General features: G+C 42.8%; 4 protein-coding genes across 4 annotated transcripts; 2 read left to right on the forward strand and 2 right to left on the reverse strand.

The window, feature by feature from the left end:
• Positions 1-531: 531 nt before the first annotated feature.
• On the forward strand, positions 532-2,723 carry LOC117603917 (uncharacterized). The gene is made up of 3 exons (XM_034323513.2): positions 532-1,026; positions 1,203-1,644; positions 1,859-2,723. Exons 2-3 carry the CDS (start codon positions 1,392-1,394, stop codon positions 2,044-2,046), a joined length of 441 nt encoding a protein of 146 aa, XP_034179404.2. The 5' UTR covers positions 532-1,026; positions 1,203-1,391; the 3' UTR covers positions 2,047-2,723.
• Positions 2,724-2,924: 201 nt separating this feature from the next.
• Osi12 (DUF1676 domain-containing protein Osi12) lies at positions 2,925-9,788 on the reverse strand. Its single transcript, XM_034323127.2, has 4 exons — positions 9,159-9,788; positions 9,024-9,083; positions 8,691-8,927; positions 2,925-3,918 (listed from the first exon to the last, which is right to left on the reverse strand). The coding sequence occupies exons 1-4, from the start codon at positions 9,526-9,528 to the stop codon at positions 3,131-3,133; spliced, it is 1,455 nt and encodes a 484-aa protein (XP_034179018.2). The 5' UTR covers positions 9,529-9,788; the 3' UTR covers positions 2,925-3,130.
• LOC117603962 (uncharacterized) lies at positions 7,801-8,293 on the forward strand. Its single transcript, XM_034323602.2, has 2 exons — positions 7,801-8,021; positions 8,111-8,293. The coding sequence occupies exons 1-2, from the start codon at positions 7,877-7,879 to the stop codon at positions 8,254-8,256; spliced, it is 291 nt and encodes a 96-aa protein (XP_034179493.2). The 5' UTR covers positions 7,801-7,876; the 3' UTR covers positions 8,257-8,293.
• A 1,880-nt stretch (positions 9,789-11,668) lies between the features above and the next one.
• Osi10b (DUF1676 domain-containing protein Osi10b) lies at positions 11,669-12,956 on the reverse strand. The gene is made up of 2 exons (XM_076691037.1): positions 12,472-12,956; positions 11,669-12,132 (listed from the first exon to the last, which is right to left on the reverse strand). Exons 1-2 carry the CDS (start codon positions 12,954-12,956, stop codon positions 11,715-11,717), a joined length of 903 nt encoding a protein of 300 aa, XP_076547152.1. The 3' UTR covers positions 11,669-11,714.
• Between the last annotated feature and the right edge of the window lie 1,148 nt (positions 12,957-14,104).

The raw sequence follows: 14,104 nt of genomic DNA on the forward strand, positions 1-14,104 counted from the left end.
CGCAGGAAGCAGCGAAATTGTCCTTACAATGCTCTTTCAGCTGGCACATGAATAAAACTGTCCCGTCGACATCTAGGTTGCCTCGCTTCATACGCGAGAGACTCGTGTAATGTGACCAACAACGTTTCGTTCGACGATCCTTCCCTTTCGCCAATTTTCTATTCTCTTTTTTGTTCGGCTAACTGCTCGAGAAAAGCGGCACGCCGGCTTTGAAGTTGGCGGAAGTTCAAGTTCAAAGTTCTTATTAATGTTCTAGGTAGAATAGGTACCTCCAAAAAATAATGTTATGAAAAATTCTTTAATGAAAACCAAAATGGTAAAACTGTGTTTGACAAGAATCTGAAGGAAATTTAAAATTGTTTGAATGTTGGAATCCTAAACGATAATTTTAAAGTTACGATCTAAAATCATCCAAATTCTCTCTACAATAAATGGTACCTTCGCGATGGTACTTTACATCCGCCCAGATTCGAGGAATCGATCATAATTCGCATTAGCTCGTGATCGGCCCGGTTAGCAGCTTAGCGTAACTCAAAAATCAGCCTGCTTGTCGACAGGTTGCTCTGCACTGTCATTAAGTCCCTCCTCGATGTCGTGGACCCACCCTCGCGAGTTCCTCGAATCCGCTTCCTTTCCTCGGCCACGCGAGTTGTACCGTTTCACAATGTTACTTGACACATATATCGTCGACAATTTGGATCACAGTGCTTACCGCGTTCATATATTGCCCGCTCGTCACGCGGTGCTCATTTTTCACGGACTGTCGATCCTGCTGGCAACTGAAGCGTGCCCGACGTCGTACCCCGGTCAGCCCCCCTCGGAACGTCGTCGAGGAATCAAGAACGTACCAGTTACCTCGCGGTCGTTCGCTGTTACAGTCCGTTCTAACATTGAACGTCTATTAACATTAGTTGATCCTGAAGATAGCGTCGCGAACCAGAATCGATTTCATCGAGAAAAATCAAAGAATCACTTTAAGTGCAGGTGGACCAGGATCTTCTTCGTCCAGTGCCAAGCTGAAACCTTGTAAGTTCATTTTCTAAGACGGTGTTTTCATTTTGTTGCGTTATGTAAGAAATAATGTCCATTCGTGAGTTTGGGGTTGCTGTCTCGGATATTATTGACATTAACCCCTGGAAATTGAAATTGGAATATCTCATGGACATTTTAGACTGCACATTTTGAAACTAATGCTTTTTCAGTGATATATTAAAAGAAGATCGATAGAAATAATGACGCTGGAATTGTCAAATCTATCAACCCTTTAGTAATCATCGGAAAAAGAAACGAAACCTACTGGAAGGTGAATGTTTTGGGTGCTCATGACCTGGAGAGCTCGCGAACACCTCGAGGATGTAATTGAGAGCCGTGATTGATCGTGGACAGCGAAGATGAGATCGAGAGTGAATCTACTTGCGATTCTGCTAACCTTAAGCTGCGTGGTCCGCTTGTTGGAAAGTGCGAAGGCAGCGGAGAAGCATACGAGCCACAAGGAACATCCTGTAGGGAAGAAGGTCATCAAGGAGGTTCACAAAATTGCTCCGCAGAGTGCGGTTCTCGTACGAGGAGAGGAGAAAACGAAGGTAGTGAAGACTTTAACGAGGAACAATGGCCTGGCCGTGTCGAAAGACTTTGAGAAACCAGGTAACGTAGAATTTAATTTGGGGAGCATTCAGGATCGGAAGGATAAGAAACCTTGCTAAATAAATTTTGAATTCATTTAACAATTCAGCTCAGAGTAAGAAAAAGAATAACAACCATTATCATTAAATCTCATTTATTGTATTAAATCTCAACGCAATCGTTACAATCATCCGAAGAAGAAATACCAGTAAACAGAATAAATAATTGCCTTCAGGTCATCCTCGACGAAAGAAACAGAAGATGGACCGTACGATGATGGCGTTGTTGATGGCCTACAAGATGAAGTTCGTCGCGTTGATTCCAACCCTGGTCGGAGGCTTGATCCTGTTGAAGGCCACCGCGTTGTTAGCAGGATTCTTCTTCGCGTTATTCGCTGCGGTTCTCGGTCTGAAAGTACATTGATGGAACGGTTCCATCAAAGCGTCGCGACGTTGAAACGACAACGGAAAGCATCGTACGCATCGTGAGACTGACATGACACTTTTATCCCTGGTAGTAGCTTGCGAAACGGTTGCTTCGACAACAGTCTTCGTCTATCGTTATTCAACGCGTTAACTGCCGTGATTGTTGTTTAATTAAATAAAGAGAAGGTCTACTTTGGATAATGTTATATAAATTAATGTTAGGTATCAAATGAAAATGAATTTTCATTTTCACAGTGGCAGTTAACGCGTTAATCGTAGAAAAATTAACAGTAAGTTCGTGACAATAAATACCATGGCGTTGAACGATAAATACTTTGTGTCTTACTGAACTAAATTACTCGAGCGTGATGAGGAGACGATGAAGAACTATGCGACGAAATGACTGTAGGTCTGACTCGCGAGTCGTTTCAGTCGCAAAAATTACTTCGACTCGGTTCCGCTATAAACTCGCGTGTTTGGAAACGTTTGACGACCAGATTATCGCGTCAAATCGTATCCCGGTTGATGAAGATTGAAAATGAGTGGCAGCTGGGGCATTCCGTGTACTATCGATGATCGCGTGACTTCGTGCGGACATATTTATCGTCGTTCGTTTTGCTAGTAATTATTGCTCGTTCTCGACACGTATTCTTGACATCCTCTCTACTTTCTATAAACGCGAGATGAGGTCGCGATTTTTCAAAGGAATGCATTTTCAAAAGAATCTGATGATAAATAAATAAATAAATTTCTATTTCCCTTTACGATTGCTTAAGAAATATACATAGAGTTTCGTCTAATAATTATCACCTTTGAAACAAAAAATATTTTCATAGCAATCACGAAACGGTCTATTAACTTCAAAAGAATCAAGAATGAGTACAAGAGATAGAATCCTTAGCAAAAATATCTAGAATCCGCTGATGCTTATTTTTATTAAATAAATTACTATCCCCCGCTCGAGATATGGCGGTCTAATGATTACGTTACAAGTCCCAACATGCACTTTAAAATTGCATCGAACGTGAAACACGCGGGTTCAGAACCACAAGACCTCCTCAATCGCTCGAATCAATTTCCGATCAGTGTTGATGCCGCGCCGAGTAGGCCAAGTTGTGCGCGTAATCCCGGCTCGCCTGTGTCGTTGTAGAGACAGGAAGAATCTTCAGACTCCTGTCCCATCCACCGCCTCCTTGCTGCCAGCCGCCATGATCGTGTCCCTGCTTCTGACTCAGAAGCTTCTTCAGTCCAATGATCAGAGAAAGAACTAGAGCGATCTTGCTGACGATCAGCGCCTTTCCAGCCAGCAAGAAGAGTACACCAAGTGCCAACGGGATCATCATCATCTTCATAGCGAATCCCATCATCATCATGCCCATCATCTTCTTCATCTTGCCTCGGCCCTCTTCCATCCCTCTCTTCAGTTCCCCAGGTGTGGTCTTTGGTAAACGAATCTGAATATTGAAGCTGTTCAACAACGAGGCCACTCTATCCAATAGAATTTCGTTCAGTATTTCATCCTTGCCAGTAACCGTCCTACCCAAACTGGCCTCCAGCTCGTTCACCGAACTCTTCGTAGTTACTTCCGCGGTTCTGATCAGTTCAAAGTTCTCCGACAACGGCAGAATGTGCATTCTTCCCAGTCTTTCAAAGAACGCTATCGCCTTCTTCTTCAGACACGGCGATATAGCTATGTTGCGAGTCTGACAGTCCTCGTAGACCCTGTACATCGCTCTGACACCCTTGTCCACGAAGCTGTCCTCGTCCTTCGTCGCCGAGGACGCGCAGCAGACCGCACTGCACGCTAACAAGACGATCACACACTTGGACAGATCCATCGTCTTCCTTGGCACGTTAATCCTTAACGAAACTGGAGGACCTCACCGGATATAAGTACGCACTGAAACTCCCGCGGTCTTCAGGATCCTCGACTAGTGAGAACTGGCGACAGGACCAGGTGTACGGACCGATATATACCATCGAGTCATCCTCCATCCTTCGCAAACCAGGGTGAACCGTCTCCCACGTAAAGAACCCATACGGATTGTAATACTCGCAACAACTTTAACGCTCTAAACAAGTTCGTTCGGTCTTTCTCTGTTCGTTCAACGGGTACCCCCTTAGCTCGATCCTTTCTCTACGATGCTCTCGCAGAGCGAGCATGCGACCCATCTTGACACACAGACCCACTCAAGCATCGAGATCGAGCTAGAAGGTTGGCCGTGTGCAATTCGCTCGTTAAGTTTCGCTGATGTTTAGCTGGGATTCGCTCGAGCATCGAGGAGAAGGGGGATGATGCACAAAGGAAGTATCCTATTGGAGTAGCTGACACGGTAACCCTGACGACCTTTTCGATTATACTCGTGACGGTTGGAAGTAGTTTTAGGTCGCGGACGGATCGCGGCCTTACTCTCGCGTCTTCCTTTCATGATACTTTGATCCTCCTCCGTTTTCTTCTTCCTTTCGACAGCTAGCTTCTAAACGAAAATCGATTCGATTCCATTTTAATTTTTCCCTTTCTGCTTATCTTATTTCATCTTCGTCCCTTTCTCTTTCGATGCACTGTTAAGAGCGAATCGCTTCGGTTGCACCTTTTTCGCCCATTGCACTGGATTGCAACGTTCACCTTCACTCGTGGTCTTCTTCCTTTTTTCGAAGTTACCCGGCCGTGTGCGCGTCGAGGAAAACAAGTATCCTGGCAACATGATACGCTGTAATAATCCTGTTTCTCGTTAATTCCTTTAATTATCTTTTTTCGTCTTTAGTTCTGCTACCTGAACATTGTTGCAAGGCTATGTTATTAACCGCCCGAGAAATTTATTCTCCCTGCCCTGTTATTTATAAATTTACCACTTTTTAACATTTCACGTTTGGTTTGAGCTGATTTCAATTGCTTTCTTTGCTCGTTCGTTCGAGTCCGTTGTTTAATTTTCATGCGGTTCAAATTACCGATATAGGAATAATTTTAATTTAATTTCGTTATTTATTCGTTGTGTAACGAAATTAAATCTCACCAGGTTGGGGGCAGGATGAAGCAGGTGGGAAATATGAATTTTTTGGAGCGTTAATAATCAAAGGGTCAGCTGATGATTATGGAATCGAACCTAACAGAATATGTCACTATGCCGATATTTCACAGCGACTCTGGCAGCCGTTCGATCGAGGTTAAACGCATCTCTAATGCGACTACGACGCATCCTCGATGATGGTTTACCTACTTATCGCGATTATCCCATAGCGAGGGCCTCGTGGTTGTACAACGTTAACGCGCGTGCCACATTCGCGGCACGCAGCGGAATTCACACAGGCGCCGCGAGAAACAGATTCCACGATGAACAATAATGACTTGCGTTCGCGGTTCGCGACAGAAATTGAATAGTCGGAGACGTAGACGAACGAGCACGAAGGGACATTTCTCGATGGTTTTGTAGGTTGAATTTAACCGAGTCTAATAACCATTACAATGGTCCAGATGGTAAAATGATCAGGAAATTTTCACATGTATTGTATTATAATCCTACACCATGGTGGTGTATATATTTGCGATTCAAAAGTACACGTCATCTTATTAAAATTAGGTAGCAGCATTCGAGAACGCGGCACGTTCGCCATTGTTATAAAAGAAAGTTCTTCATTTGTTCGGGAACGAGGCCAACAGGGTTTAATCGACGAATACATATTGTTGATGGGACATTAGCCTTCGCGATTCTTTTCAAACTCTTCCATGTTCCTCGTATTTCGTTTCCATTCGTTGAGTGCAAAGTGACTTTCAAAAAATTCGAGAAACACCCCATAGTTTTTTTTTTTAAATTGAAGAATCTTTCGAACTATTATTTCGTTTTTCAACAAGCGTTGAGGGAAAAGTGTTACCCTTGCATAATTAGCGGAAGTACGATTTTCCAGGTTAATAGGAGCAAGGAAAGCGTGGTAATGGTCGAATAAAAAAAAATGAAAGGGATGTTTGGTAAGAGGTCGTCTCTGTGTCTTAATAGATTCGGGTCAACGATTCGCAACAGGTTGTTCTGACCTGGCTCATTAGCGCCGCACGAAAGCCACGAACATCTGAGCATCGTTTCTGGCTTTAACTACTATTCGGTTTCGCTGCCGGCTAATTCTCACCAAGATTTCAGATTATCCGCTCGAAATAGCTCCGACAATCACTTCGGTAAAATATTCTGTCGAAAGGTATCTTAATTAGCAGCTCGTAAACGAGACGATGTACAACAAGAAAGTTTATAGATCTATAAAATTGAAAGAGATTTCGATGTCCTTTACAACGAAATGGATGAAAAATTAGAAAACGATGCACGATTGAGATAGTAAAGTACCATAAAGGAAGTCGAAGATGTTGATGAACCATATAGAGAAGCTACCGTATCTCGTTTTCACGATTTCAAATCGCGTGCAACCCGTGACCTTCGGCAAATATATAGTGGAAGAAACGAATCGAGGATGCTCGATCGGCCCAGTGGCATACAAAGCTGTTGCGAGGAAAAAGGCTCAGCCTTTTAGGCCTTATTTTCTACTTCTCAGCGTACGAGGAGGAAGCGGAACTAGCGAAGCATCTTCGATTCGGTGACAGTGTTTCATTGAATTCTTGACGAACCTTGACTTTCCAACGGTTAATCAATTAGAATAAATTACGTTAATCAATTAAGTGTTACAAGTTTTTGATGTTACTATTCGAGTAACCGTGGCAATTTTAAAAAGGTAAATTCAATTAAGTCAAATATTCTGAAGAATAATCTTCTTCATTCATGCATAATTATAAGTTCTTAGCCTCGTAGGTTTCAGCCCTTGCAATTAGCCCAATTCCTTTTAGTTTCGATGCAACAGGATATCGTGCGTATAATATCGCTTCACAGTAGACGAACACGCTGCAATTAGCGGGGATGCAGCTAACCGTGATGCAGCTCGCGGACCAAGCGTTTCGCAGCTGCATTTCCGAAGCTGATCCACTGAATCGAGCAAAACATAGCAGCTGCGAGAAGGATCCGTAGCTGCATTCACGCTCTGTATGTCGTAACCGTTAATTACAATTGCCTTTATAAAAATGAACACCACTTTGGTCGGCCAGTTTCGCTCGAACATGCATCGACGTACGTTCGTCGTGCTGCAGTTGTGCAGCCTCCTAGCTGCCTGCAGTTGCATCGTTGCTCATCAGAGAGATTACGATAGTGTATCGATATCAACGGATTGCGATCAGCGACAGAATTCCACTGGATGCGCAAAAGAGACGCGAGAGATTGGAATTAAGAATAGTCAGACAAAGGAGAGGGTGACCAGGGAAATTGATGAAAAGACTTTTGAGGGTGAAAATGATGGAACTGAAGAAGGTACGTTCTAAGATTCTAAGTTGTAATTTAATTAATTAAATTTCAAAGTGAAATTAAATAAAAATCTGATCCTTAATGAGCTAAGGTGGTTCAGTTCTAATTAGAAAATTTTCACTGTGACACTTAACATATTAGAGTCATCGATGAATTCTTGAGAAAATACACTTTTTCTCAGGAATATACGTTTCCTGAAAATCTAGAGTACCGTTTCCTGGGATCGATTTCCCATTGTTACTCACACTGCTGGCTAATTATCCGGTTACTCATCAAATTAACGCAACAATGTGTGTTTCCTTTCAACGTAATCTCTACGGACGATCTTAGACGTCGCGTGACAAAGCATACTTTTCGTAATTTAACGTTCGTTCCTTGCGGTAAACGGGCGCTCAAGTAAATTAAACGTTACTGTAATTTTGTTAGAACAAACGGTGGACATTACCTTCCCCTTTTCCAGTCACATCTCGCAAAAAGAAAGACAAAGGGTACGGACAGATGTTGTTGTACTTCCTGGGAGCATCGAAGCTGACTATGCTGTATGTGTTGATTAACGTTGTTTCTGCGATTGCTGCGAAAGCCCTGGTCGTTGGAAAAGCTGCTCTGGCTATTGCCACTGCTATTGCCTTGAAAAAAGCCTTCGGTAAATGAATAATTTTGAAAAATTCGTCAATGATGTGTCTGAGAAATTATACGTATGATACTTGGTTGATTTTCTTCTTCTTTTTGCAGAGCACAAGGAAAAGGTGACGTACCAGATAATCAAGCACCCTTATCATACTTTCGAAAATACCCATAGTTCAAGCATCGATTATGACCATCATGGTGGCTACGAAGAAAATGAGCTTGGTTATCGAAAACGACGAAGAATTTATTAAAAGAAGAATTAATGATTAAGATTTTGTATTAAATAAAGAGAACTTGCGGTATAAATATAAAACATAACCACCTTTGATTAATTTCAGTATTAAAAATCTTATTTGAAACAAAAGGAGAAAAATGAGTTCTTCTGATAACCTTTATTACTGTCCATTTTTACAACAATATACAATTCACTATGCAAACTTCTCACGCTGTTAAGTAGAAAATAAATAACATTAATTTTTGGTACAATTGTCTCTGCTAGCAGCTCTAAATAAATAACTAATCGATCAAAAGCATTAGAACTTTCAATAGATAATTTTCTAAATCACATTTTACTCGTCTATCATAAAGTTTTATTGAAAAGTTCCTCTCCTCGCTCGTAGTAAGAAATAATATATAATGTACATCTATATTAATTATCCCGTGATTAGTTTCATTCAAGTGGGAGGAACACCATCGATGGTTCTCTGCCAGCCGCCGCCACCACCATAGCCACCGCCACTGCTGTAGCTTCCATGGTGGTCGCCTCCGGTAGCATAGATCACTTCATGGCCACCACCACCTTGATGCGACACTAATTTCTTCAATCCTATGATCGCGCTTAATACTAACGCTATTTTTGCTGTCAGCAGGGCTGTTCCAGCTATGAAGGCGATTTTTCCATAAGCCAGTTGTGCCATCATTGCTAAAAAAGGAAAAATGGTAAATAAATCATTTTTACAAATTTTACATCCACTAGGTTCCTAAATATTTCATAAATTTGTTGTTGAAGAAGACCTACCTCCTACTGCCAGAGCACCCATCATGACTGCCCCGTATCCTTTGTCCTTCTTCTTTCTACCTGGAAATATAAAAGAAGAAATGTCACCAAATGAATGATCGTTTAAATAAAGAAGCTTTGCCAAAATTCCTCTACCTTGGAATACATCGCCAGGAATGGTTAACTTGACACTTCTGGAAGATAAGTATTCATGAAATTTGTTATCCAACTTCTGATCCAAGCTTAATTCCGTTCCATTCTCATCTTTGAAGGATCGATCTGTACTTCTCGTCACCACAGCAGGGTCTTTCTCGAGCGACACGTAATCGTTCAGCACGTACACCGAATCGTCCCTGATCGCCGAGTCCAGGATATCAAGTGCTCTCTTCTTCAAGCAGTCGAAAGCGTTTTTCTCGCTGGCGCATTTGTCAAACAGCTTGGTGTACTCGTTTTTACTGAACGCCAGATCGAAAAACAACATCAGATGAAGAATCGCAAGAACGCTGATGATTCCGGTCCTTTTCATCCTGAACCTGCGAGATTCTGTTACTATGAACTGGCACAGCTGTCTAACGGCGCGGCGATCTAATCTATTTTACAACGAACGATCCGCTCGAAAAATGCCACAGACTAATAAGAATCGTTCGGCCGCGGCTCTTTTATAAGAGTATTTCGCGTTCTCCTACCATTCGGTCAGTTCGTCCTTATAACAGGTCGGCTAACACCTGATCCACGCGCTGTTTAACGCCTCCTCCACTGGGAGGAGGGACTCCGGAACCAAAACAATGTCGTACAGCCCCGTAAGTAAGTATCCCTCTGACCTGGTTGCCAAGCGAAGCCGAAACCCTCGCGGAACAACCCAGGAATAGGAATTAAAAGGCTGACTTTAAGCGACAATCGCAGGAAGATCTCTATTGTTTCACTTCTGCTGTTCGAATCGCTTGTTCATCTTAAAAATTAAGGATTCAGATGATCTTGAAGACGGTAGGAACCAGTGCTAAAACTAAATGTTCTATTAATTTAATTTAATTGTTAATATCAAGTTTCTGATAGAGATTATTTGAATACCTGCACCGCGAACCCTCGAATGAACAGTGAAAGTTCATTCGCATCGGCAAAGATCGATCTTCACGCGTGAACCCAAAATCACGCACGGTAATGGCGGAAAATCGTCGTCGTTAGTAACGTCGTGAGGATACTGTTAATCCGACACAGATTACGAACCGTGACGGGCCACATCCGACAAATGACTGGAGCAATTACTGCTCACACGAATTTGATTAAAAACGTCCAACGTTTTAAGGAGATTCGAGGGCCGGCTGAAAATCCAGGACACTCTTCTCCGCGTTTATCGTTTCCCCTCAGCTTCATCGACGCTCCGACCGGCCTGCGATCGCAATTACCCTACTTCCGACAAAGGGGAAGAAGAAACTCAAGCGACACTAAAAAACAACATTCCAGCCTTTCGTTGTATCCAGTTTTGTGGCGATTTTCGGCTATTACCTTGCGCGAGGATGATTATAAAAAGAGGAGATCAATCTTTCTCGCGCCGAAGATAAACGCTCGGGTAAATTAAAAAGAAAATGGAAACGCTACCAAAAAGCAAGCAGAAAAATTGATCTCCGTTGCATCGAGATTCGTTCGATAGCTGAATTTCTGAAACTCAGTTAATTTTAAAAGAAAACCGAACCGTTACGAAGCAGACGGTCTATCGTCACGCATGTTCGACGAAGCCAGCCGAGTGTTGACGACTCGAATCGAAACACGAACTGGATCGTCTCTATGGGAATCCTCAGCCCGTGAAACAGCGAACTTTTACGGTCGACTGTCCTCTCGCTGGTAATATATGCTCACCTTGCTCGTTACACTTGACATAAACAGTTGCGAGCACGTGGACGCACGATCAGGGGACCATGAACGCTATTACCTTTACGAGCAAACGCATTTCCTGGACGCGTTACCATCGTTCCTCCTTCCTCCAAGGAAGCCGCTTATACAGTTAGACGACCGAAAGAAAGGACGACACGATAATGAACCGAGATTAATTCGTTTGCACAGTGAAAACGATTCGGATCTTTTTACAACAAGATATTCAACGCGGTTGTTTAAAACGATTCGCACAATGGAAAATGGAAAATCTCGGTTCCGTTACGACTGTCTGAGAATAGAATTCCTAAATCACAGAATTCGCAAGAATAATTCTTATTTCTGACCCGTGATTTCTAGAACAGCTCGCTTTCTTGCGATCGAGGCTACTGGTTTACACCTCATTCACTTTTGTCCATCTTTCATCCACGAATTTCTCTAATATTCCTAAATATGGATATCATAGTTCATTGACTCAGCCTCGAGCATCTTCTCGAGCTTCACAGGAAGTAGTGTTATTGAGAATTAAATTCACGATGAATAATATCCTGGTCGCATTTACGGAGGAAAGAAGAAATTAAGGAAAGAGGGAAGGAAAATTCTGCGTAATGGGAATGGAACGTATGATGAGGTACAAGGGAAGGAAAAAATGGTTGTGCACTGAATAATTCTTCTAATTTTATTCAAAAGCATAAAGCATGTCGTTAAAAGTACATTAGCGAATGTAAAATAATACTGCATGAATCATTTTTGGACATTTTATCATTTATGAAATATACAAAATTTTTGTGTCCACTGCGTCAGTCTCAAAGCATCCATTTTGAAAGAGTTAACTACACTCTTGGTTCAACTATTTTTCATCCAAACGAAATTCTTTCCACTTCGTTTGTTCTTTCCCACCTCTTCCCTATTATCATAAACGTCGACGACCTCTCTGATCACGTGCTGTGTATACGGTTCAAAATCACTGCCGTAGAAACCTTTGTAGGGTCTATGATGAAAATGCTGCTGTTCGTAATGAGGGAATCCTCCAGCTGGTTGCTCCTGCCCATACGTATAAAATCCTGTTCCTGGATAGGGTGCAGAGGCGGTGGAGAACAATGAGTTCCAACCAAGAAGACCACTAATGAACAATGCTATCTTGGTCAGCAACAGCGCCTTCTTTGTGAATAACAATAAAAGACCGAACAGCAGTGGAATCAGCGAAACCAGATTGAATTTGAATCCTAAGAGAAAGGGTATCAACAAATGTCTCAGCATTTGTCTTTCTGGAACCAAAAAATTCACGTACAATTTGTATTTATCGCAATATTTATGCAAAGTTACATCACGTATATGATTCGATAGTATAAGGTAAAAGATCTAGAGTGATCCAGAATCTCAGAGAACGCCTCGATTCTTCAGCATGAATGGCCTTGGCCGTGCTGCCTACTGGAGGTAGTTGCTGAAAGCAGGTGGCGAACGCCGCGTCAGCAAGGATCCGAACCTTGGAGAACGACGGGTTCGTTTCCAAGCTGACAAGATAAATGGTAACATCATGGAGGATGCCATGACTCCTCGATTCGAATCACTTACGCTTATCAAGGTTAAAATACCCTTAAACCCACCTGGACCAGCATGTCTGTCACTAAAGGTTGCTGCCCTTTCATCGATCACAAACTCTAATAACCCGTTTCCATTTAACATCGGCCCAGCGCGTAACTGTAGTCCAGGGTACACGTTATCCAGGTTCCATTTCAAACTCCTACGTTCCATTAACCTAGTGGCAGCTTTCACGATGTTCCCAAAATCCTTCGGATCATAATCCCAGTCTAGAAGCTCTCTGCCATAACCATCGGCTCTCTCCAAATGAACCTCGCCGAAATCAAGATCGTCCTTCTGATTGAGCAACTGAAGGGCGCTCAAAGTGCCTCGATTTACGCACTCGAAGGTACCGAATTCTTTTCTCGCCATGCACGAACCAAATGCTTCGTCGAACGTCGCCGGATCGTCGTTGTTCAGAATGGGCACCTCCGTCGGCTCCATGATCACCGTGATCCCCGTGGACACGAAGACCAACAGGCAAAGGCTACGCAACTCACGTTTCATGCCGATGACGCAGCAGCCTCGGGCGTTTCAAAGCGGATGAAAATAAACTCGGGGAGGATGGCCGGTGAAAGTTGATAAGCTTTTCGTGTGAACCGTCGATGAAAGTTCCACTGCGTATGGGAAAGAGGAATCAATTAAATCCATTGCTTCGTTCTGGGGGAAAAAGAATCCGCGTGGCAACGGACTCGTCCAGCAAGAAATACTTTGATCGTCGATCATTTGAAATGGAGTCGAGAAAATTAAAAAAAAAGAATGGGAAAATTAAACTAAAAAAATTTAGAATTTCTCTTAAACTTGCAGCATTTCCCATTTCATTTCACCGATTTTCTGTCGATTCTCACCTAACGAAAACGCTCTTCATCCCCCTCATTCCACACAACAAATTGCCACATTATTGACGCCGAAATTACGCGACAGATGAAACCCATAAAACGAAGCAGAAGAAATGCAACCGAGTTCCGAAACAATACTGTTGATCCAGCAACCACGATCACCGGGCTATATAGGCGTCAAGGGGGCGTTCACACGCGACGAAACAATAGGTTTCACTCGGTAGATCTCTGCGAGCAGCGAAAGTACCTACACTTCCTTCGTCGTATTTCGTATACACGCTCGATACACCGGATGCACCCAGCCAGACCAATTTCCATTGGATCCTCCGGTGAATCTTATTAACCCGTCAAAACGTCGAGAAGCAAGAAAGAGAAACTCAGATAAACGACATTTGTAGCCAGGAAAGACCTCCATGGAGGATCAATTCGCACGAAGAAAGTACAAACTAGATAGACAAACACCGATAGTGTTAATACAATTTCGACTAATTAGCATATTTTAGTGATGTCCTCGAGAGACATCAACGCATGGACAGCAGAGGAAGAAGCATTTCGGGTATGGTTTTCGTATAAAATTAAGATTTATTTATAAATAATTTGATAAGTTACATGGCAACCCCTTTGGGGCGGTGTATAAATAATCATTGGATGAAATCTGGTGGCCCTGTGCAGGTACTGACTACGAGTCCGGCCGCGTTGGACCCGGGATCTCCGATCGAGATCGTTCCGAAGCATCGACCTCTGAACGATTACCGCACCGGTTGCTCGAGACTGCGCGACTACCACCATTCACTGTCCTTACAGTCCATTCTGTAT

Source organism: Osmia lignaria, chromosome 11, assembly GCF_051020975.1.
Source record: "Osmia lignaria lignaria isolate PbOS001 chromosome 11, iyOsmLign1, whole genome shotgun sequence".
NCBI classification, from domain to species: Eukaryota; Metazoa; Arthropoda; class Insecta; order Hymenoptera; family Megachilidae; genus Osmia; species Osmia lignaria.

Bases quoted from the DNA above. Each gene is read 5' to 3' on its own strand.
- LOC117603917 (XM_034323513.2), top strand. From the start codon at position 1,392: ATGAGATCGAGAGTGAATCTACTTGCGATTCTGCTAACCTTAAGCTGC. The intron at 1,645-1,858 runs GTAACGTAGAAT...AATTGCCTTCAG, and splicing joins GAAAGACTTTGAGAAACCAG to GTCATCCTCGACGAAAGAAA.
- LOC117603962 (XM_034323602.2), top strand. From the start codon at position 7,877: ATGTTGTTGTACTTCCTGGGAGCATCGAAGCTGACTATGCTGTATGTG. The intron at 8,022-8,110 runs GTAAATGAATAA...TTCTTTTTGCAG, and splicing joins TGCCTTGAAAAAAGCCTTCG to AGCACAAGGAAAAGGTGACG.
- Osi12 (XM_034323127.2), bottom strand. From the start codon at position 9,528: ATGAAAAGGACCGGAATCATCAGCGTTCTTGCGATTCTTCATCTGATG. The intron at 9,084-9,158 runs GTAGAGGAATTT...TTATATTTCCAG, and splicing joins TCCTGGCGATGTATTCCAAG to GTAGAAAGAAGAAGGACAAA. The intron at 8,928-9,023 runs GTAGGTCTTCTT...TTCCTTTTTTAG, and splicing joins GGGTGCTCTGGCAGTAGGAG to CAATGATGGCACAACTGGCT.
- Osi10b (XM_076691037.1), bottom strand. From the start codon at position 12,956: ATGAAACGTGAGTTGCGTAGCCTTTGCCTGTTGGTCTTCGTGTCCACG. The intron at 12,133-12,471 runs GTTTAAGGGTAT...GGTTCCAGAAAG, and splicing joins AGACATGCTGGTCCAGGTGG to ACAAATGCTGAGACATTTGT.